The following is a 23,360-nucleotide window of genomic DNA, read 5'->3' as shown; positions in this document are numbered from 1 at the left end:
ACATACTAGTGTATATAATGAGGAAAAAACCAGGCTTTGTCAGGATGATTACTGTGCAAGTGTTGATTTTAGGTCAAGGCCAGGCAACATTTTTCACATGAGGTGCTTTTTCCCCCCCATCACTGTGCCTCATCACCCAGAAGTTGTTGTGATGTCACGTGTGACCAGCATGCACAACAACATGAATAAATCATACTAATTAGAGCCTCATTGTTTAGTGTTTTACTGCATATTGTGCGCTGGTGTTTGTGTTTGTTGTTCTTTGAGTATTGTGGCATGTAGTGATAATTGTAGTTGTGGGTCACTGAGTATGTTTGCAAGTGCAACAAAACATCTTAGTATGAAAAATCAGCTCATTATAAAAATCAGCTCATTATAAGAACCAGTGTTTACATTTTAAAATATTTTTTTTTCCAGGTTTTTCTGCAGTTAAAATGTATGCATATTGAGAGCTGTGAAATTGAACATTTACATGCTGAGCGAACATGGGGTAATTGTTTCAGAAGTTTGGGGTTTGTAATATTTAAAAATATATATATACTGTATGTATATATATGTATGCTCACCAAGGCTGCATTTATTTGATCAAAATATTGTACATTGTAAAATATTAAAATTTTCTATTTTAATATATTTTCCAATGGAATTTATTCCGGTGATGTCAAAGCTGAATTTTCAGCGGACATTACTCCAGTCTTCGATATCCAGGATCTTTCAGAAAAAAATCTAATATGATTATTTAGATGTTCCTTTTTCTTACTGTTACAGTATCAATGTTAAAAATTGTTGCGCTTTTTTGTGGAAACCATGATACATTATTTCTCAGTATTCTTCGATGAATAGAAAGTTCAAAAGAGCATTTATTTACTTATATAATACATTTACATTTTTTGTAACATTATAAATGCCTTTACAGTCACTTTTGATCAATTGAATGCATCCTCACTTAATAGAAGTATTAATTTCGTTAGAAAAAAAATTTCCTGACCGCTGCACTTTTGAACGGTAATGTCCATAATTTAAATATATTATTAACAGAATTTACATTTCATAAATAGATGTATATATGCATATGCTCTTATCGCTGGCATGCCAGTAATTAATAATAATCCTAAGTGCAAAATCATGTTTATTATTAAGGTAAAAACTTTAGATCTTCCTACTGGATAGTGCTACTGAGTAAACCCTGATGTTTTGAGAACAAGGTGATTGACAGGTAAATCCCTGTGATTTGAAGTCTGACCATACAACATGCTTTTCTTCCATAAACAGACAGCCTAAATTACAGAAGAATGGGTGACACATCCTTTATGGCAAAGGATTTCAATTTTCATGAAGCTGGCAACATTTTCACAGATTATTCAGATAGCGCCTTGTCTGCTCATGTAAATGTATGGAGATTTATTCTGTAGTCATCAGAATCCTTTCCATGTGCAAGCAAAAGGTATTCTTCAAAGCTACTCATTTAAATGAGCCCCCGTTATTGGATGGGAGTTTTGTTTTGCAAAGCGAGGTGGGATCCTGAGTTGTAACTTTCCTTTATGACCCCTGACAGCTGACAGAGACGGAGCTGCTAGGGTTTCCACTCAGCTAGGCACGTATCTCCCACCTTTCTTGCGTGCTCATAAAACTTGTTTTTGTTTTGAATGAATGGCATCCCAAGGTTTAAGAGCTGGATTATCTCGTCATGCCTTATCTCAGCGCTGTTTTGCCGTTTGCTGATATGTTTGTGGGGCCCGGCGGTGTTTTAGTAATCCTTCTTAAATAATGGATATTGTTCAAAGTGTGCAATGAAACTGACATTGTGTACAAATCATGGGCTGCATTTGCTATCTATTAACAAAGATGTAAAAAAATAGAATAAAAAAACGTAGTAAAAAAGTGTGTTTTAGACTAATCTATTCTAAAGACAGCTTTAGAATATCTAAATGCAATACAGTCGGTGTCATTAGGTTTATCCTCATTTGTTAGGTTTCAATGTGCACCACAATATACATAGTCTCTTGAATAAGGCATGAGAAAAATTGTTTTTCCACCCAATACTGTTATTGTTATCATAGTTTGAGTATGTGGTTCTGTCAGTGTGACCTGAAACCAACACGTCCGCCAATGGTGCTGAACTTTCCGATTTTGTTGAAAGTAGTTTCTTCGTTTAAAAAAGCAATAAAACTGCTCATTAATTGTGAACACTGTATAAAGATGATGTAAATGCAAATGAAGGTATATGTTGGATATGCTGTTGTTTAGCACATTTTGAAACATCCGTATCCCCTGAGATACGTTTCCCAGATTAGGGTAAGAAAACAGGTTACATTTTCTTGTAGGCTTTCACACAGTTGAAAAATGAAAAATCTATCCAAAGTCTTTATTACTTGAAAAATATATGTTGTGTCATACATTCTGTTTCATTAGGAATAGAGCAAAAAGTTGCCCACCCCTGAGGTTGAAGATGAGACATTTCAGCAGTGTAAAGACATTTAGATGCCTCAATTTTAGGACACTTAGACATGGTTTGCATATTACATGTTTTGTTTTAGTTTTTTATATTGATGGCTTTGACTTTTTTAATTGGGCAACGCTGGGAGATACAACTCATAAATTCTAAATATATCAAAAATTCCTTTGGGTATGTTTCCAGATAATATAAAAAGTAACATGATAAATTATTTTTTGCTGATAATTCCACTCCTGCCTGTTTAAGGGTTAATTGCTAGTTGAATCAAACTCTATGGATCCCCCTTAAGGGACATGGTAAAGAAAAAACAATGAGATGGGAGGAAAACATTTTTGGCAATGTTTTGCGTTCCCCCGAGAAACTTTGCGTTCACTCACAAAGAAGATAAAGTTTTGTGAGTGAACGCCAAGTTTCTCGGGGGAACGCACAACATTTGCAAGAGAATGCAAAAGCATTGACTTATTATTTATAATTGACTTATTTTTTCCCACCACCATGTCCCCTTGACCTTCTGAATCTCTAATATCAACATAGTAAGAGAAAGAGATTATGCTGTTTTCGATAACACTTCACAATTAGGTTTCATTTGTTAACATTAGTTAACTACATTAGTTAACCTGGACTAACAATGAAAAACACTTCTAATACATGTATTAAACTTAGTTCATGTTAATTTACTAATGCATTGCTAAAATTAAAAGTTGCATCTGTTAATATTATTTAATGAACCTGAGCTGACATGAACTAACAACGGAGTTGTTTTTTTGTTTTTTGTTTTTTGTTTTGTGAACTAAACATTAACAAAGATTAATCAGAATGCAACAAATGTATTGCTCTGTTAGTTCATGTCAGATAATACATTAACTAACATTCACTAATGGGACCTTATTGTAAAGTGTTGCCATTTTTTTCTTACTGTTCCACTGTTCTCTTTTATTTATCCCCTATTATTGTGCACCCTGCGGGAAAGCATTTTCTGATGTATATTTATCAGGTTAAATGCTGCGCTGGTGTCACCTCTTTGCTTGAAGGCTGCCGCTGTTGTACATCAGTTACCCTACTAATGAGCAGCATCACAAGACAAGCCTCATCTTAGATTTATGATGAGAATCTTAAGTATTCCTATGCCACACAACCCCTGCAGTTTACTAATGTTTATTTACCAGTGGGAGCCTGTTAGATTCAGATAGCAACAGATGTGTTGTGCTTGTCAATGTGTTGTTTCTTTTTCTGAACTCTAGACAGACAGCAAAAACGCTGACCTTTCTGCAATATTCTGTTGTTTTCTCTTACATCTGGGTGCACATGAAGGATTTTTGATAGTCAGACCAGAATGATGTTGTTGACGCAAAGTTCAGTCTGATATTTTACTGAATCGTTACCCAAGAGCAATATGTACTCTGAACAAGAAATCTTTATTGAGCAGTAGATTATTTTTATTTGGATGCTTCACGGCTATTGGATTATATGCACATGGTATTTTTGTGCATGTAAAGGCAGTCAGTGATGTATATTATATGACTATTGTAAGCTAAGCTTGAGTGTTTGTTCCATGTTTCTCTAAATGTCCCCACTCTTTAGTTCTGTATGTTACTCTTTTGTCTGTGTCACATTGTCCTTGTGTCCCTCTCTTGCAGTCCAGCCCCACATTACTAAGCTGAGGAACGTGACGGCTGTTGAAGGCAGTGCTGCTATGATCTCCTGCAAGGCTGAGGGTGAACCTCTGCCCGAAATCTCCTGGAGGAGAGCAAGTGATGGACATAGCTTTTCAGATGGAGATAAGGTACAATGTGATTCTTAAAGGGGTCATGACATGGGTTTTTTTATTTTATTATTATGTTCCCTTAGGTGCAATTATAGTATTACTATAGTTTTTTTTACAAAAAACTTTTAAAATGTAGTGATTTATGACCCAGAACATAGTCGGCACGGACTTATCTTTGAGCAACAGTTTTCTGGCAAAGCCAGCATCATTTTGGGATTTGTTCTCAAAACAGTCATCCTTCAAATGTATAGAACAAACGCTTAAACTAACACTGCTGTGACTGAGACGTCCGCAAAAAAATAAAGTCTATCCATTTTTCCCTGACGACTGGATCTTTCGCAGCGTATTCAAAGATGTTGTTTGTCCACAGCCAGGAACAGCACATCTGCGTGGCATCGTAATTTCCCTGTACACAGACCCACTCGCTGTCCGTCGACTGAACTCTTGTGGAGCGCGCAGTACGCGGGCGCGACAACGATACGAAATGAGCGTAGTTGCCTTGCGCTTAAAGCGTAGTTGCCTTGCGCTGGAGGCGGTCATATGCAAACGCTGGTACGTCACTTCGTACCGTGACGTCACTTCTTACCATGGATCCAGAACGAGCTGTATTTAGAGCTTGATTAAATAAATGATTCGTATATAATGGGGAGGAAGTCTTAAGCTATGAAACTTGCAGGACGTTTTAATGGTACAAAGACCTCTTATATACCAAAAGATCAAGGCAAATTTGGTTTCTCATGTCATGACTCCTTTAAAGATAAGATGTTTTCATGTTTGAAAGAAGTCTCTTCTGTTCACTAAGGCTGCATTTATTTGAAAATGTTGTGAGATATTATTACACTTTTAATATATTTTAAAAATCCAATTTGTTCCTGTGATGGCAAAGCTGAATTTACAGCATTACTCCTGTCTTCAGTGTCACATGACCCTTTAGAAATCATTCCAATATGTTGATTTAGTGCTCAAGAAACATTTTTTATCATTAATATTGTACAATTAAGCAATTATAGTGCTGTTTACATGCTCTTTTCACAAAGAAAAAGTTCTTTTTTTTACTTTTGTAATAATGTTATTTGTTGTTTGTTACTTTTGATTGTTTAAAAAGAAAATCGTACTGACATTTAGTCATCAGATTGGGACAACAAGCATTTTGCTCTCAGGTACATTTCTTATAGAAAACATGATGAACTATTTAAAACCATTGACTTATAAACTTTGCATAGAATTCATACTACTTGTTCTTGTTAGACTTATTCTAAATTATTAATTGTTGCAATAATGGCAGATGTTAAGTCATAGCAACTTAGCATTTTAAGTTCAGTGAATACATGTTTTAAATAATTAATAAGAATAATCCAACTAAAAAAAAGCCCTGCAAAATGTTGCAATTTTTTGAACATCTACTGTAATATAACCAAACTATTTACAAGAACACGTGCATTTCCTCTCTGACACTAAACAATAGCATTTTGCCAGCACATTAACTGCCAGATATGTGAGACATTTAGTCTTTGCTCACGCCCACTGTAATAGTCATGGACATTAGAGGATATAATAGACTAGCACGGAGAGACACCGCCCTGAGGCACGCTCAGTCTGTGTACCGGTTGAAGGCTGAAGAAGGCTTTCTGTGCTCCAATAATGCTCTGCAGTTCCTACCGGCATGCTCCATGTCTGCGTTGAATACGAATGTGCCCTGCAGAATGGCAAATGCGATTGCAGTGGCCAGCCGGGAAAGATGATGGGAACAGAAACTGTCAAAGATCATTAGAATTCTGTGAAAGGTGGGTTGTTGGCGTCAACAATAGAGGCAAACGGAGCCTGACTCCAGGGAGGAACTGTGAAAAGACTCCCCATCACAGTTAATCTAGCGAGAGCTGCTCAGGTAGCGATTAGAATAGCCTGCGTGGCTGGGAAATGAAAGAGGATTCATACAAAGAGGTGTAGGAGAGCAGCGACGCTTGCCGCCACTCAATATGAACAAAATGAGTTTGATTTAAGCTGCTCTTTTAGAGGTGGGGGGGATGTTGAGGTTAGGTAGGGGAGTTAGTCTGGTACAATTACTCAGGGGCCGGGACAGAACCTGTGCTCTGAATTCAGAAGTTGCGAACAATTGATCTGGGAGCCTTTTCCCTCCCCTCCGTTTTACTCTCAATGGTTAAAGTAAGAGTTCAAAATGGACATCAATTCACTGCTAGGAACGAGTTGAATGGTGAAACTCTGCGGTGAGAGATTTGACATTTGCCGCTTTAGCACAGTCCATGGGGGCCAATTAGCAGCTTAGAATGATATGTCTCACTTTGTGTCTGAATGCAGAAAACCAAATGAAACACTGTGTACATTTGAAAGAATACAGCTAAATCCAGTTAAACATGGTTTTATATGGCTTCTTGCTGCTCCAAGGTCATTTATGGTCTGGTCCAAGATGGTCTGAGCTGGTTTACGTTAGTTAGCTCCATGTCTGCATTGAATATGAATGTGTCCTGCAGAATGGCAAATGCGATCGCAGTGGCCAGCCAGGAAAGATGATGGGAACAGAAACTGTCAAAGATCATTAGAATTCTGTGAAGGTATATTGGGGAGTTATTGTGTAGGGGACATTTATACAGTACTGTTTATATATATATATATGTCACCATACACCATACTGTATGTCCTGGTGGTGCTTAAGGCAAATTCATCCTTAAGCAGCTGATGGGCCTTGTTTTGTTGTCACTGGTTCCATGTTCCAAAAGAAATGGACAACTTAAAAAATACTTTCTTACTTATGTGGAGCACAAAAGGTACATTTCTTCAGAAAACTTTTCATATAATAAAAGTGAATGGGGAGAGAGTTTGTCAAATGACAATAAAAGCACCATAAAGTAGTCCAAATGTCTGGTACACCATACTTAGTCTTCTGAAGCCATTTAATAGATTAGTGTGACGAATAGACTTACTTTTAATTTATTCACTGAAAGGCTGGATGTCAAGATTATTTCTCCATTGTGTGTTCATGATGTATAATGGTGAGTTTATGAGAAAAGTAGTGTCCAGTTGATAAATGAATCATTATTTTGAATCAGATCCTTTCAATTAATTGGTTGTTCACAAAGATCTGAATGATTTTTTCCCATATCAAACTGATCCAGTCCTTGAATTCAACCCACTGCCTTGATCTGGTGTCAGTGAATACTGATACAAAACTATTGAATAGCTTCAAAAGACTTGAAATACAGCGCACAAACCATGTGGGCCGCTTTTATGATACTTTTATGATGCTTTTCCATCTTTTTTTGAAACTTGAAAGCCTTTTATTGTAATTGCATAGAAATTCAGTCTTCAGAATTTCTTTGTGTTCCACAGAAGAAGGAAAGCCAGACGGTGTTGCAAGAACGACATGAGGGGTAGTGAACGATGACAAAATTATAAGTTTTGGGTGAATTATCCCTTTAAGGTGGTGTGACCTGTTTCTTTCAGCAGAGAGCATCTGGGAAATGGGTCTGGCTGCCATGATGCATGTGTCAGCATGAGTATGGAGATTAGTGACTGACTGAGGGCAATTTTGGTCAGCTTGGATGATGAGCGGGGTGTTGAGACAGGAAGACAGGCCTCAAAACTGTCATCATGCACTGCCTCTTGTTAACCACACTACTGCTCACTCTCACTAATCAAAACTGACACTGCCACACATCCCACTGCTGCTTATTATGCAGTGAACGCTTCAGAGGGCAGTGGGAAAAACTGAAGAGGTGATTTACATCAGAGCGGTTGTGGTCTGAGAAACAGAGGTCTGTGTAATGTCTGCTCAACTTGTTTGCTTTTAAGATGGTTAAACATTCTGAGATCATGTTTGTAAGGGTCTACCATCCTATGGCATTCATATCCTCTCACGGATTTAACTTTATTTTGCGAGTGGTTCAAAAAAGCCTTGTGGATGTGATGTATTTGAAGCTGTAGTAAAAGAGAAGTTCGAAATTCTAAAAGGATTCAGTTTTCTAAAGTCGTCAATGTGAAATGTAACGTTTTACATATCAGCAAAATGCATCATACAGATCATACAGATATACATCTCGACACAAAGGGGCATTTTTATTAATTTTAATAGAAGTTGGCATTATCATATTGCTTAGCTAACAACGCACTGATCTATGCTTAAAATACTATCATAATAAAAGTTTCTTTCTTTTCAGGATTGATTAAAAACCGAAAGAATAGCAGCAGAAGTGTTGCAAGTCTGTGGTTTTCCCGTGGACTATTTACGTTCCAAAACTGACTGTTTAACTGAATACTCGCCAAGACGGGCATTTTGACATCATTTTGTGTTTGAGAGAATACTTGTGCAATCCACTTATCAATGGTTCCCAATCGCATGCTTTTGGTTTGAGCGCGAAACCTGCGGGAATTGGTAAAATTATGCGCAATACAAGCACTATTAAACCGGATAGAATAAGACGAGTGAATGAGAAAAGGCCGGTGTGTGTCACTTCGCCGTCTGAGAGAAGAGAGCGAGAACTCGCACTGACGTTATTGTCTGTGCCGCTGGCAACAAAACAGACCGGCTCTAAATCGGATAGACGTGAAACTGACCGGCCGGTCACCGTGCTCATGATCGGCCAATTCCGGTCCCTGGCTGGTCGATCGGTGCATCTCTTGGATTGATTTTCTTCACACTTTTCATATTTTCTGCTAATTTCATGCTGCTTTAGAAATTGTCTACAAGAAGGGGATTTTGAAGGCGGCATAATTACTCTTCCTAGAACAGCCTCTTTTTTTTTTTTTTGGTAGCATGCTTATCATGCCTTAAAAGCCTGCCAGCTCGCTTTGGCACAGGGCCTGTATGCATAATATCACCTACAGTTATGCTAATGAACTATATTACAACTTCTATTTGTTGAACATTGGTGTCTTGTATCATAACACTATTGTCGATATTTCTAAAAGCATTCATATATATAACACAATTTTTCTTATAACATCCTCTTAACCGTGTCTTATACAATAGCTTTATGTTCTTAATTTAGAGGGAGTAATGAGATCAGGACATGACACAGTCCTAACTTGAATATGTGTTCAAAAGTCGGACAAGAGTGTGTGGGAAGTTAGAAATAGTTCGGCACTCATTTACCATGATAAAGGTCTGTCTGATCATGTTAGAGAAAAGCAGATGATACGCTTGAGTTAAGTTAAAAGCTGCACCAATCTTTTCACCCTTACCTCTCATAAATCCCCTAAAAACTCCCTGGTTGCTTTGGATCTGTACTTGTGAGTGAGTCATGACTTAAATCCCCACTTCTTGCTATTACATGATTGTATACTTAATCCTACAACCTTGACTCACTGATAATCGTGTTTATCTGCTTTTCAAATAACTGAAGAATGTGGTGTTGTTTCAGAGTCCAGACGGGCGTGTGGAGGTGCGAGGCCGTTATGGCGAATCCATGCTGACTATTGTTGGGGTCAGACTATCTGACTGGGGACGCTTTGACTGTGAGGCTCTCAGCAGAATCGGTGGACATCAGAAGAGCATGTTCCTGGATATCGAGTGTGAGTGGTCTAAATGTTCAATGCAGGGTGGAGAAATCTTCTGAATTTAAGAATTTATGAGCTGGAATTTGAATTGAATTGGTCACAGCTGAATTGGTATTTGAATTGGAGTGGCAGGAAGAGGATTGAATTAAATAATCGCATCATTAAATTAAACTAATTATGCCTATTAATTATATTTTATTTAATAATAATAATAATTTTATTTATTCTGGAAATACCCATTATGTTGTGTGTATGATAATATATTAATACTGAAAAATGAAATGTATAATGAAAAAGCTTAATTTACACCAACATTAAATTTCACTTCCTAAAATTCAAATTCGAATTACAATTCTGTATTATGTATCCTTCTGTATCCTCTGAACCAGTGTCAGCAGCAGGGTAGATATATATCTCATTATGGGGTGCAATGGAATGGACCATCTAGCAGGGTTGCTAATATACTCATTCATTCAGTTTCAATCTGTCACCGATGTGACACTGTGGGCTGCATCAATCTCTTTAATGGAAAAAATGGTTGTGATTGTGTGTGTGCTGTTCCTCTGTGTCTGTCTATGTGTGTGTCTGCCGGTGTATGTGGGTGTAAGACCGAGAAATCACATATAATGCAGCATTTCCCAATATCACGATACTCTCTAACTCACACCCTCTGCCTCATTGCGTCTCTCTTTCATACTGCCAAATGAAATCTTCCACCACCCACTGCATTGTGGGAGAAGATAGGGTTTGAGTGTATGTGGGTTGTTTTGAAAAATTAAAGGCAACCTGCTTCAGATTCAGTATGATTAGGAGCCCATTTTACCCTGGTGAAAAAGAACTCCATGATAAAGTGTTCGGTTCACTCGAATGTGGAAGCTCCTACCTGCATGGTACATGCTCGGATTTAATTTAGACTTCGGGCAGCTAATCTTGAATGAGTTTTTGATGGATGACTGTTAGAAGAGCTTGGCGTGCCATTACTGAGTACTCTTTTGCCGTTCTTTCACAGATGCACCAAAGTTCCAGACCAACCACACTATATTTTTCTCGTGGGAAGGGAACCCGGTCAACATTAGCTGTGATGTTATGTCTAACCCTCCGGCCACAATGTTGTGGAGACGGGAAAAGTTGACCATCCCCAGTGAGGGTGCTGGAAATATGCGAGTGCACAGTGTCCCCGGCAAATCACTCCTAGAGGTAACCCACCCTCTGCTGTCGGTTATTTCCACTCCTATTGGATCTTTGTGTTTGCTAAGATAGGAAGACCAAAGGAGTTACACACTAGTGACATCCGGGCCTTAGCTCATTGCTGCATTGTCATAATGCAAACAAGTAGTCAGTACATTTTAATTAATATGGTTTACATTTTAATTCCTAAAAAAAAAATAAAGTTACATTTACTTAACTTCTTTTGTGCTTTTTTTAAATGTTGCTATTAAAGGGTTAGTTCACCCAAAAATGAAAATAATGTCATTAATGACTCACCCTCATGTCGTTCTAAGCCCGTAAGACCTCCGTTCATCTTCGGAACACAGTTTAAGATATTTTAGATTTAGTCCGAGGGATTTCTGTCCCTCCATTGAAGCTGTATATACAGTATACTGTCCATGTCCATAAAGGTAATATAAACATCATCAAAGTAGTCCATGTGACATCAGTGGGTTAGTTAGAAGTTTTTGAAGCATCGAAAATACTTTTTGGTCCAAAAATAACACAAAATAAGACTTTATTCACCATTGTATTCTCTCCCGGGTCTGTTGTCAATCCTTCACAGTTACGCTGCTGGCGTAAGACGCTGATGACGTGTTATCTGGTGCGCCCGAGCTTCATTTATAGACTGAGGGAAACGCACGCTGTAAAAGTGTCTCATCCGCGACATGCACATTTACGCACCATTAAAAAAATGATATCCACGCAAACAATGTAGAATAGCTTGAATATAGCGTGCGTCTTCCTCAGACTGTAAACGAAGCTCAGGCGCACCAGATAACACGTCATCAGCGTCTTACGTCAGCAGCGTCACTGCGGAGTCCTGAACGCAGATTGACAACAGACCCGGGAGAGAATACAATGCTGAATAAAGTCTTATTTTGTGTTATTTTTGGACCAAAAAGTATTTTCGATGCTTCAAAAACTTCTAACTAAACCACTGATGTCACATGGACTACTTTGATGATGTTTATATTACCTTTATGGACATGGACAGTATACTGTATATACAGCTTCAATGGAGGGACAGAAAGCTCTCGGACTAAATCTAAAATATCTTAAACTGTGTTCCGAAGATGAACGGAGATCTTACGGGCTTAGAACGACATGAGGGTGAGTCATTAATGACATTATTTTCATTTTTGGGTGAACTAACCCTTTAATGCTGCCATCAGGTTTGTTTAGAAAGCTAAACAATAATAATTAGAAATACTGATTATAGATACAATTAAATAATATAAAATTGTATAAAAAAAATATAAATGAATAAAAATATCTGTTGTGCTACAAAACCATTTTATACAGTGTATTATTTGCTACTGATCATGCAGTTTATGATAATATTAATACATTTTAATGTATTAAAGTTTTTTGCATGATAAACAATTTTGGTGCTTTGTTGGATTGCCTCTAGATCAGTGTTGCCAGATTGGAAATGTCCAAGTACCGTACCAGAAGCTCAAAATGATCGTATTTGGAAGAAAATGATTGTACACGAGTGAAACGTACAGAACGCAGCTATTTATATAGACCAACAACTTTTTGACACGGCCTGCAAATTACTTTTTTGCTAAACTATCAACCTCAGCTTGGAAACAACTGACTTAAGCTCAGGAACGTTAACTTGTGCTCGTGAGAGTTATTCTCCACGATGATTGGCCGAGAAGACGTAACGTGAGATGAGATGGAAGACATGTGCATCACCACGTTCACGTTCTCCTCGCATCATGACGGTAGACATATCACAACGGCCATCATTTGAAGTGTCACAAAATTCTGAAATTATCGTACATTGTAGGATTTTTTTTATTATTGATCGTACAGAGGTCCAAATTATTGTACAAATGTGATCATTATCGTTTATGTAAACCGATTCCAGGTTTTACATGGTACATGTTTTGCTAAAACATTCAGGGCTACAGGTGTAGCAAGCTAGAAAATGATTGTCTGCAGTAAATTTTATTTGTAGTGATACAAGCAGATTTGTCTTTCTTTTGTGACCTCATCTGAACTAGACAACTGAATTCTGACAAGACTCGACAACACTTCACTTCACTGGAAACAGATGTGTCCTCAGCAGTTATGTTTACTGAGCAATATTAGTGTCAAATGAACACAACAAAACAACATCTTGTCATTAGAAGTATACAATGACAAGAATGTGAAGCAAGATAAATGTGTGTATGATCTCACTAACGCATTGTCCTCAGGTTACCCCAATGTCAGACAGAGATTTTGGCCGTTACAACTGCACAGCCAGGAACAACATTGGGATGCGCTTCCAGGAGTTCATCCTAGCTCAGGCAGGTGAGTGAGTGTCTGTCATTAGCTGCATGACAATAGTAATAAAGTTTGTTATTTTCAATGTTGAAATACTTTATTTTAATCCCAGTTTAACATGTAGAGACAACAACATACAGTATGTCACTCATACATTTCAGAGGACAGTAACCACCATGAATTATGAATGCTTTGACGAGAGAAACTAGTTACGATTTCTAGTGTGTAGTTACTGTAACTTCAAGTGGAATTGAAAATAATAATTATTGTTTCCAAACAGCTTACCTAAATACTCCAATTGTTTCTCAGAGGGAATGTGTGAATCCCACCCAAACTCACTTCTTTAGTGGAGCATAGAGGTCTATACTTGGGAAAAGCTATCTGTCAGCATTCCCGTTCATTTCAATGGCAGTTCCTCGACCTTCTGAAGTGATAAAACAGCAAATATTTTGAGCCCTTTAATTAGTCACTGGCAAAACATCTTATATAATTTAATATAAATATTTGTGATTTAACCCTTATCCTTCACTCGCGTTATGTGACAAATCCTTCCCTCGCGGGTCAAAAATTATACTTTTTTTTTTTTGTCCAGAAAGCTTATTTTATTTCATTTTGATATTTTATCTATTTTTTAATGCAATTTTTTATTTTATTTTTTTATTTTATTTACCTTTAAATTACTACTTTTGATCAATAAATAATAAATAAATAGTAATTTAAGCACATTCCTCACATTCTTTCAACTTAAATTCAAAATAACTCACAATTTCATGCTAAACCTTTTATTTCAGCTCAAAATATCTTCCATTGGGTGTCTTTGCCGACCTCTTGTGGGAAAAACATGAAACATGATATTTCATGATATTTTTAGCATTTTTAGGGTTTTTTTATGTGTACAGAAGCATTCCTCGCATTCCATTCACTTCTATGGGGGTCAAATTGACCCGCGAGGGAAGTATTTGTTACTTTTTTAAATTTCAACCACAAAAATCCAAAAACCTCAAATTCATAAAAAAAGGTTTTATGTATTCATGGTTGAAGTGCGACAAAAGTCCTGGGGTCTTGGACCCTCTGATGAACACTACATTTTTTCAAAAATATTTTCTTGGTCAAAATGACCCAATAAGGATGAGGGTTTTAAATGTTGTTTGTAAAAAATAAAAATAAAAATATTGAATACATGACTACTTTTGATTGGCCGTCAATTGGAAAACAGGCTTTTTGGGTCAATATGGTGTAGTTTACATGCAAACCAGTCAAACCATGACCCCCTTGGGTCTAAAATGTAAATTTTCGTCTCAACCAACAGCATGCGTTTGGAACGGGATTGTCTGTTTGGTGGAATAATGGCAAATGGGGTGTGAGGAGTGTTCAGGAAACTGTGATTATTTCAATTCTGCTTGGTGCCGCAGAAATGACACACTTCACCTTTAAGGCTTTAATGGATTTTAGGCACATTAAAAGTCCCAACCAGTCTCACTGTCGTCTAAGTCTGTCCATGTACATGTAATCTCCTCACAGAGCTCCTCAGCAGATAATAATGACTTTTGTATCAGGCTGAACGCCGTGGCCACGCTGAAAGTAAACACGCTTTAGCTTTCAAACAGCCAGCAAAAACATGTTTCGAGTTACTCAAGCTTTGAAGAGCTTATGGCAGCAGCCTTTTCGAATATAAGGCAGATCACTCTGATGGATTTTTGTCCACTGTTGTTATATTGTTTGCGTCTTGGAGTGTTTACCACAATGAAAACACATCTATATGAGTGCATGTGCTTGTCTTTGTTGTAAACTCTTTCATACCTCGTTCTAGCAGATAGACAAAGGTGGAAGTGGATTCTGTGGCACAACTTCCCTTTTCTGTCCGTATCTGCTGCTCCACCTGAATGTCTCAGTCTGTCCCACTGGCTCTTCCTCTCCCTCATCCTCTGTAATGCACACCTACTTTGTTTCTCTCTGTCATCCTGCTGCTTCTCCCGGTTTCATTCTTTATTTCTCTTTCCATCAGCGGTCTGGCTCTCCAATTCTCAGATGCTTGTTATTCAGAGCAGTCTGTGTTTTCTGGCTTAGTGGGGCAAAAACAAAAACAAAAAATATCTGAAACTTTGCCGTACCGCTTACAGTACATGCATGAGAGGTTTAGACAGGATACAACATGTTTTTGTATCAGATTGGCAGCATCATGGTTTGTGTTACCTGAGGAGTATGAGCTAATTTTGGTGCCTCTGTTATGAAAAAGCCTGCATGGAATCATTCATAAAATATGATGTATCCCACACACCTAGTGCTTTCGTTTATCAGTTATTTAGACTATATTTTTATCAGCTACTTATAAGAGTGTATAACTCTGCATTTTACACATTTTATCATATTTATATCCATTGTGTTGCTGGATTTAAGGTTGCCCCCCGTGTACAATCAGCTGGATTTCTTTTTTTTAAATACAGATAACTTTAACTTTGGTGAGCACTCTGCATTTTGTGGTATTTCAAGCTCCTAAACCAATTAAACTTAAGTCAAAATATCGAAACATTGAGAAAATCCCCTTTTAAAGTTGTCCATTTATGTTCACGATTGTGTTGCATTCACTCACAAAAAATAATATATATATATATATATATATTTTTTTTTTTTTTTTTTTTTTTTTTATATATTTACGGTAGGAAATTTACTAAATATCTTCATGGAACATGATCTTTACTTAAAGCATGCATTACCTTTATGCCAGGATGGAATAATTAAGAGACCTTAATTGCATGCCTCATTTGTTGCATGTAAAAACAAATTCCTAATGATTTTTGGAATTAAAGAAAAATTGATAATTTTGACCCATACAATGTACTGTTGGCTATTGCCACAAATATACTTTTGTGCTACTTGTGACTGGTTTTGTGATCCAGCGTCACATTTTACATTATGGTTTCATTTATTAAGATTAGTTAGCTACATTATAGTTAACATATACTCACAATGAATAATACTTCTACAGCATCTTAGTTAATGTTAATTTCTACATTTGCTAATTAATTTAATCCAAAGTTGTGTCTGTTAACATCTGTTAATGCACTGTGAACTAACATTTTTATTAACTACTGGAACATTAACCTTGATTAAATGCTGTATAAATATATTGCTCATAGTTCATGTTAACCTTTTTAACATATTGCTTTACAAAAACAAGAGCAGTAACCCATGAGAGGCGCTGTTACCATGATTTTACCATTGATTTTAGGCAGTAAGAAGAATACCTTTCGATTTTCTGGCTTACTTCTATTTATATGATTTCATTTTCATTTTCAATCTATTTACTTAACTTTCAACCTTCATTTGACATCATGTATTTTTCATAAGATGGGAGTACAGTGCAGTCCTTTCTTGCTGAGTGTGTTTCATGGTCTTAAAAGTCTTTCGTTGAGGGACCTTGGCTAGTAAGACCCTGAAAGCAGCTCAATAACTGTGTTTTCTTTACCACACAGAAAGACACACAACCAGTTCCTTTGATACTCTCAGAAACTGTGGCATCGGCACTTAAATGGAGTCGTTTGTTAGTCTCTCTTTCCCTGACCCATAATTTCTCTGTCACAGATGTTCCCTCAAACCCTTACTCTGTTCGGCTGAGCTCGGTGGCACAGCGCGTGGCCACAGTTACCTTCACGAAGCCTGACTCCCATGGCGGTGTACCCATCAGTTACTACCTGGTCAAATACAAAGACATCAGCTCACAGGACTGGAAGGATGTGAAATCACAGGGGACGCAGAGTAAGTGCAATGGTTGTTCGCTGCTGTGTTTTATCAATGCCGCTGTTAAACTGTAGATGAAACTATTTAAAATATCTTACTGACCCTAAGCTTTTGAACGGTACTGTATTTCCAGGAGTATTGTTGTTCACATATTTAAAGCAATTGACTACTAAATATTGATTTCTTATTTTTATTAAAACATTAAATAAATATTTCACCCAAAAATTAAATATACTGTATGACTTTCTTTCGTCCATCGTACACCAGTGTTTCCCACAGGGTTTTGACAAAATGTGGTGGCTGGACATCAGTCCCTCTAGGGGGGTCCAGGGGCATGCCCCCGTGAGAACATTTTGCACATTTTAAAGTTAAATTCATCAGTCTGGTGCACTTTGACAATTCAAAATTAACATCTCCCACCTATATTCAGTGTGAAATTGAACAAAGAAAAAGTCAGTGCATTGACTTTTACCTGAACTTAAAAGGGGACTCAGCCCTCTTTATAGCTGTGATATAGTGTCTGTCTACATTACACTACATAATAATAATAATAATACTGTTATAATATTATCCCTATGACAGTAATAGCTATATATTGTAAAACAAATGCACTAAAAAATAAATTAAACTTTCATGATTAGTTTTGTCCTAATTTCTATACATGAAAGAGGTAAACCCGTGAGCTTTTATTTTGACAGAAACTTCAGTCTAGCTTTTGTTTAGGTGGAAAACAAGTTTACAAATGTGTCTCATTACAAATCTAATGAAATGCTGTAATCGTCAACTTTGCAAATGTGAAAATAATGCGTAACTGTTAGTGCACAATGCACACTAAACTCAGCATGCGCAGATGGAGTTCACTGCATTCATTCACTGTGAATTGAGATATGGAGCTGATCATTTGCTCTTTGCACAGCGCAAAAAAAAACAATATTTAGCTATTTGATAAGGACACAAAGCCTTATCGCGCTTTCAATTTTAGTTTGTTTGACAGCAATGGCGCAGAACACGACATTAAAGACCTTTCATTGGGACGGTCAATGTTGATATTGTGGCAGGCCGTCACAAATAAATCAATGTATGGGAAACACTGTACACAAAGATGATCAACTATCTTAAATTTAATAAAAGTGAAAGGGCATTTGGGCTATCAATGACCAAACTATAAGCACCATAAAGGAATCAAAAAAGACCATACAACTTGTGTGCTGCATTCCAAGCATTCTGAAGTCATATGGATAGCTATGTGTGACAAAATTTAAACAGTTATTCACTGAAAAGTTTCTCCACTGTAGCTCTCAAATCAAATGATACTAATGACAGCAGTGACATTTACTATTCTATCCAAATTTGTAGTTCATTTCAGAGCTTCGACAGTAATATAGCTCTCAAATTGGCTTTTATTATAGCTTAATGTTTGATTTGATCAGATTGGCACACAGAATTGTCCCAAACTTGGGTCAAAATAGGTGTGGGGAGATGCGACTCCTGCCCAACCTAAACTTACAATGCTTAAATAGATTTTTTCTCTACCCACACAACACTCAAATGGGTCTGCAGGAACTTTAAGAGCACATTAGACAATCAGATAAGCAAGGTAGGCTACTTCAAGGACTCTGAGCTAATATACATAATCTTGAAAAGGCCTGTTTGCCAAGAGCAACTAGACTAGAGAAAGCAATCATTTAAAACCATGTACTGTGTTTTTCTCTCCCACAGCAATCGTGTTGCTCACTAACCTTGAGCCCAACACTACCTATGAGGTGAGAGTAGCGGCGATGAATGGAAAAGGTCAGGGGGAGTTCAGCCGCACAGAGAGCTTTCAAACTCTGCCCATACGTGAGTGCCCTCTGCTTTGACCCATAAACTGCGTAGGTTTGGAAAAACAACCTTCCGCCATTACTCTATTGTAGTATTATGTTGCTGCCAACCGTTGAGTTAATAGACAACCAGTTATGAATATGAATGTGGGTCATTCATACATTGTTTTCTTTTTTCGTTATTCAGGAGAGCCAAGTCCCCCTTCGGTTCAGGGTCAACGAGGGGTGGGGAAGGCATACCGACTGGGTCTGGTCAAGCAGGACGATGGAGGAATGCCCATTCTGGAATACATTGTCAAATACAAAACAGTAAGTGAGCTGCTCTTGAAGTCGCTATGAACCAGTCTAGCAAGGGAAACATTGCTGTAGCGCTGAATCAATGTTTATTCAGTTTATGTAACTTTGCTTTTGATAATGCAGAATACAGAGATACAACCACTTTATATGGAAGTTAATCAAAAATTTTGTTATTTTTAAAAAGTAATTAAATTCACATGTTTAATTATTTACTCATTTAGTAATTATAATAATTTATTAATTATAATGTGAAGGGTTTTTGTAATGGATGGATGGATGGATAAGGATTAATATCCTAGTAATATGCATGCTAGTAAGCAACTAGTTAACAGTGAGAATTGGACCCTAAATTTAAGTGTTACCATAATTTTTTTATCATGACTTAATTGGGTGATTGTTAGTTTGTGTCCAGCAGAACAGCATTTTGCAAATTGCAACGAATTCTGTGTTTTTTTGTTTTTTTTGTAAGTGTAGCGTCTGATATTGAGCTGAAATGCAGAGGGTGTTATTCCAGTAAACACATGGAGATGAGTGGGCGATGGTTTTGGTAATGAGCAGTGAAAATGCATTTCTTTGTTTGAGCCCATGCCCCTTGTTTATGCACCAGCCCGATCTACAGCGTGCATAAAAACATTCTTAACTAATTCTTGCACAAGATATTCTGCTGTTTTTAGGGCTTTTCTTATTGTGCTTCAGGTGTAACTGCATTGACGTTTTCCGTAGAACAGGTGTGCGTGCGATAGAGGGGTTTGGGTAGATCAGGTTTTGCATATATTGTTGATGAATGAACTGAAATCACATACACTGTGGGGGAAAGCCAATATGTCCCATGAGAACATACGGTCCATGAATATAAAAACAATATAAGTCAAAGGAAAGTCCCCACCCTGATAGAAAAGCAAGTCACGTGACTATTGCAGTCAATATTTGTTAGTAGCATAGAATTAGACCCTTCAACAACAAGACTCCGAGTAGTTTTTACATGGGGCAAGAGCTGTGCCCGTGAGGTTGTCGGCATTCTAAAAGGCCGTGTGTAACTTTGCGTCATGAAGTTACAATGTCACCACTGTCTCACAATCGATGCAGTTTGTCTACAGGTTGTAAAAGGTTATTGAGTGTTACCACACTATATGTACACACATTCACCACAGCTCGCTTGCTCTCTCTCCTACAATCTCTCTGTTTGTTTTCCCCCTCATGGGCCTCAACATTTCCTCATTTGCTTCATCTCTGTCTGTCTCAGTCTGTTTGGTGATGCCTCACTTCCCCCTCTACCGTAATAGGGTCCGCTGGCATCTTTTCATTCTCTTTTATTTGTACTCTTCCCTTTTTTCTTTTTATTCCTCTCGCTCTCCCCCTCTCTCATTTGCTCGGTGCCTGTGCATGTGGAGGTGAGAACAGGGGAAATGGAGATGTCACAGTATGCCTAAGGACTGTCGACATGTGAAAGGCACATTCAACCATTTAGCCTTTAAAGAGCTGAGGCGTTTTGAAAATGTCAAAATATAAAAGCAATGAGTTTTTGAAGGCAGTGTGTGTGGGCCTAGTTTCAAAATTTTAGCTGGCGGAACAGCCGGCACACACACACACTTTATATTATGCTCACACTCGTGCTCAGATGCTCTGCAGGCAGGGACACAAAGAGAATAATGGATGCGTTGGAGTGTTTCTGCTGTAAGTGTGTGAAAAAGTTTGAGGATTAGAGAAAAGCATCTCTTTCTTATCTGTTGCTCGGAGCAGAGGATGAAGGATCAGATGGCCTCTTAATATACAATCTCATGTTTTGATTTCCATCCATCAGACAAAATCGATGAAGTACTATTTTTGTTTAAAAAATTAATTCACTTGGTATAAATAAATTACCAAATTGTATTTATATTTGCAACCAATCAATTGCCAAATATGCCTAAATTGGACAAAGGCAACACATTAAATGACAAATCATCTAATTAATAGGCAATTAAATATTGTTGAAGTTATTTGAATATAAGTGAATTTGCATAGCTAAACAAATGTGATTTGTTCCATTTTGCCCCTTGAGGAGCACACACGATTAGTGATTGAGACCTGTTGTTTTATTTGCAACAATAGCAAAATTAAAAATGATACTGCACTCTAAAAAATGCTGGGTTGTTTCAACCCAATTTTGGGTCAAATGTGGACAAACCCAAACGTTGGGTTAAAAATGTAACTCAACAGCTGGGTTTGTCCATGTTTTTAGAGCATTTTTTAGAGTGCAGTATCATTTTTAATTTTGCTATTGTTGCAAATAAAACAACAGGTCTCATTCACTAATCGTGTGTACACGCATATGTGTTCAATGTTTTTTACGCAGATGTTCAAAACCATTGTAAAAATAGCCAATATTCACACACCTGTGAGCGCCCGCCGCTCGCATTAAGAAGATTTGTATGCAGATAAGTTGTCATATGTACAGTATGTGTCAAAATACAGTGAGTGCGAACTAATTGTCTCTTGTTCGAACAAGTCTCCAACAACTGCTCATACTGTATGTGTATGCTTGTGCATTTTTTATGAAACACTTGTGGTTTTGTGTAGGACAAGGAAGAACAGTGGATGACAAAACTGGTTCCAGGTGTGAATGATTTTGTGCTCCTGCAACCGCTACAGTGGAATACGCAGTATGAGGTGGAAATCACCGCCCGCAACGTCAAAGGCCTGTCTGAACCCACCTTTGTGAAGTTTTCCATGCCTCAGAAACCTGATATCACAGGTACAAGCACTTCCACAACACATGCAAAGTATTACTCTTTTTCATACGACAAATTGAGTCCGATTACCTACAGCACTTCATCACCCACTCACAATATCTATAGCTGAAATTATATGTCTCCTATTATAATTATATGCTCCGCTACAGTTCAGCACACTTGCCAGCCACCCACGCTTGATGGAGCTCATGTATCTCAGAATCACAATCAAACGTGAAACCGATTCTGTGTCCTAATCAGGAGCAAATTGTCGGAGAAAACACTTTCTCCTTAGGAAAAAAGAGATGAGAAAGATATTATCGCTACAAAAATAAAACGAATATGATCGAATATGTCTAAATGCCCACACCAAGAACGATCACTATAACTATAGCAATAAATATATTACCATCCACACCAACACACAATCGTTCTGTTTATTCTATGTGAGCGCTGCAGTTTTGTCATCTGCCACCTTCAATTTTCAAACTCTTTAAAGCAGAATGGATCCTGATTGCGGTCAATGTTTTTATCGTTTATCAGCTGGAAAAAAAAAACTGTTGTGAAAGGGATTATAACGATATTCCTCCTCTGTGCCGTTATCGTTATATAGTTGTGGTGTGTCATTAAGAAGGATTTTTATAACTAAATTTTTATCATTATTGTTAATAGTTATCATCCTTGGTGTGAACTGTCCATCTGTTAGTGCCCCAATATCACTGTTTGGCTGACTGACCATGTACAGTTTGCAGTGATGGTCTTTTTTTGAAGTTGTGCTTTTATAAGAAGGCTTTTAATATTTACTGGGTCACAATGAAATCAGAAACATTCTGATTTAGAATCAATCAAAAGCTCTATGGTAGCCAATGGGTGTCTGAATGGTGTAAGCATGAAGGGTAATTTGCTGGATGCATGCATAGTAAAACTGATAGTTCAACCAGCCAAATCCACAGAAGTGGTTTGTGTTCCCCATCAGTAATACAATACCTTTCTAATGTTTTTTAAATGGAAAGCAATGTAAGGGTAAACACATTTTAAAGAGGTCTGTTATTGCCTGTCTACTCTCAATACCTCTGTGTTTGTGTGGACGGAATCTCAGGAAGGAGATCTTTTTAAAAAACTAGAACTTTCCTCTGGTTTAAAATAACACTCAAATTATAGCCACGAGAGGCGCTTTTCCACTGCACAGTACCAGCTCGCCTTGGCTCGCCGCACCTCGACTCGACTCGCCTCTGTTTGGTTTTCCACTGTGTAAAAGTTGTACCAGTACCTGCTTCCAGGTACTTTTTTTCGTATCACCTCCGGCGAGGTTCTAAGCGAGCCGAGGCGAGCTGAGGCGATACTAAAACGTGACGTGACACACGGGAGACTGCTGATTGGTCAGCGAGAATCGTCACTATTCACTGCGCCATCATTGCACGCGCCAGACGGAGTATCCTGAATAACCCCGGCATTTTTAAATAGTTTTGCCAGAGATTGCGTGATATACCCATTACTAATATTATGTAAAACAGCATACACTCGATTTCCTCCATTGTCCTGTGTGTGTGGGTAGCGGGTGTGTGTCGCGTCGC

At 37.6% G+C, this 23,360-nt stretch overlaps 1 protein-coding gene across 7 annotated transcripts in view; it reads left to right on the top strand.

Annotated features, from left to right (window-relative positions):
• LOC307002323 (neural cell adhesion molecule 2) overlaps window positions 1-23,360 on the top strand; it is a 198,081-nt gene that overhangs the window by 159,831 nt on the left and 14,890 nt on the right. For all 7 annotated transcript variants that reach the window (XM_079619851.1, XM_079619853.1, XM_079619852.1 and 4 more), the window contains exons 8-15: window positions 4,093-4,238; window positions 9,596-9,746; window positions 10,741-10,928; window positions 13,151-13,247; window positions 16,803-16,976; window positions 18,678-18,797; window positions 18,966-19,087; window positions 21,635-21,809. In XM_079619851.1, the coding sequence (XP_079475977.1) occupies window positions 4,093-4,238; window positions 9,596-9,746; window positions 10,741-10,928; window positions 13,151-13,247; window positions 16,803-16,976; window positions 18,678-18,797; window positions 18,966-19,087; window positions 21,635-21,809 (1,173 nt within the window). The remainder of the gene's footprint in view (window positions 1-4,092; window positions 4,239-9,595; window positions 9,747-10,740; window positions 10,929-13,150; window positions 13,248-16,802; window positions 16,977-18,677; window positions 18,798-18,965; window positions 19,088-21,634; window positions 21,810-23,360) is intronic.

This window comes from Phoxinus phoxinus (genome assembly GCF_949152265.1).
Source record: "Phoxinus phoxinus genome assembly, chromosome: 7".
Taxonomy (NCBI): Eukaryota; Metazoa; Chordata; class Actinopteri; order Cypriniformes; family Leuciscidae; genus Phoxinus; species Phoxinus phoxinus.
Note: the sequence above shows the minus strand (reverse complement) of the source record. Positions and strands in the feature narration are given on the sequence as shown.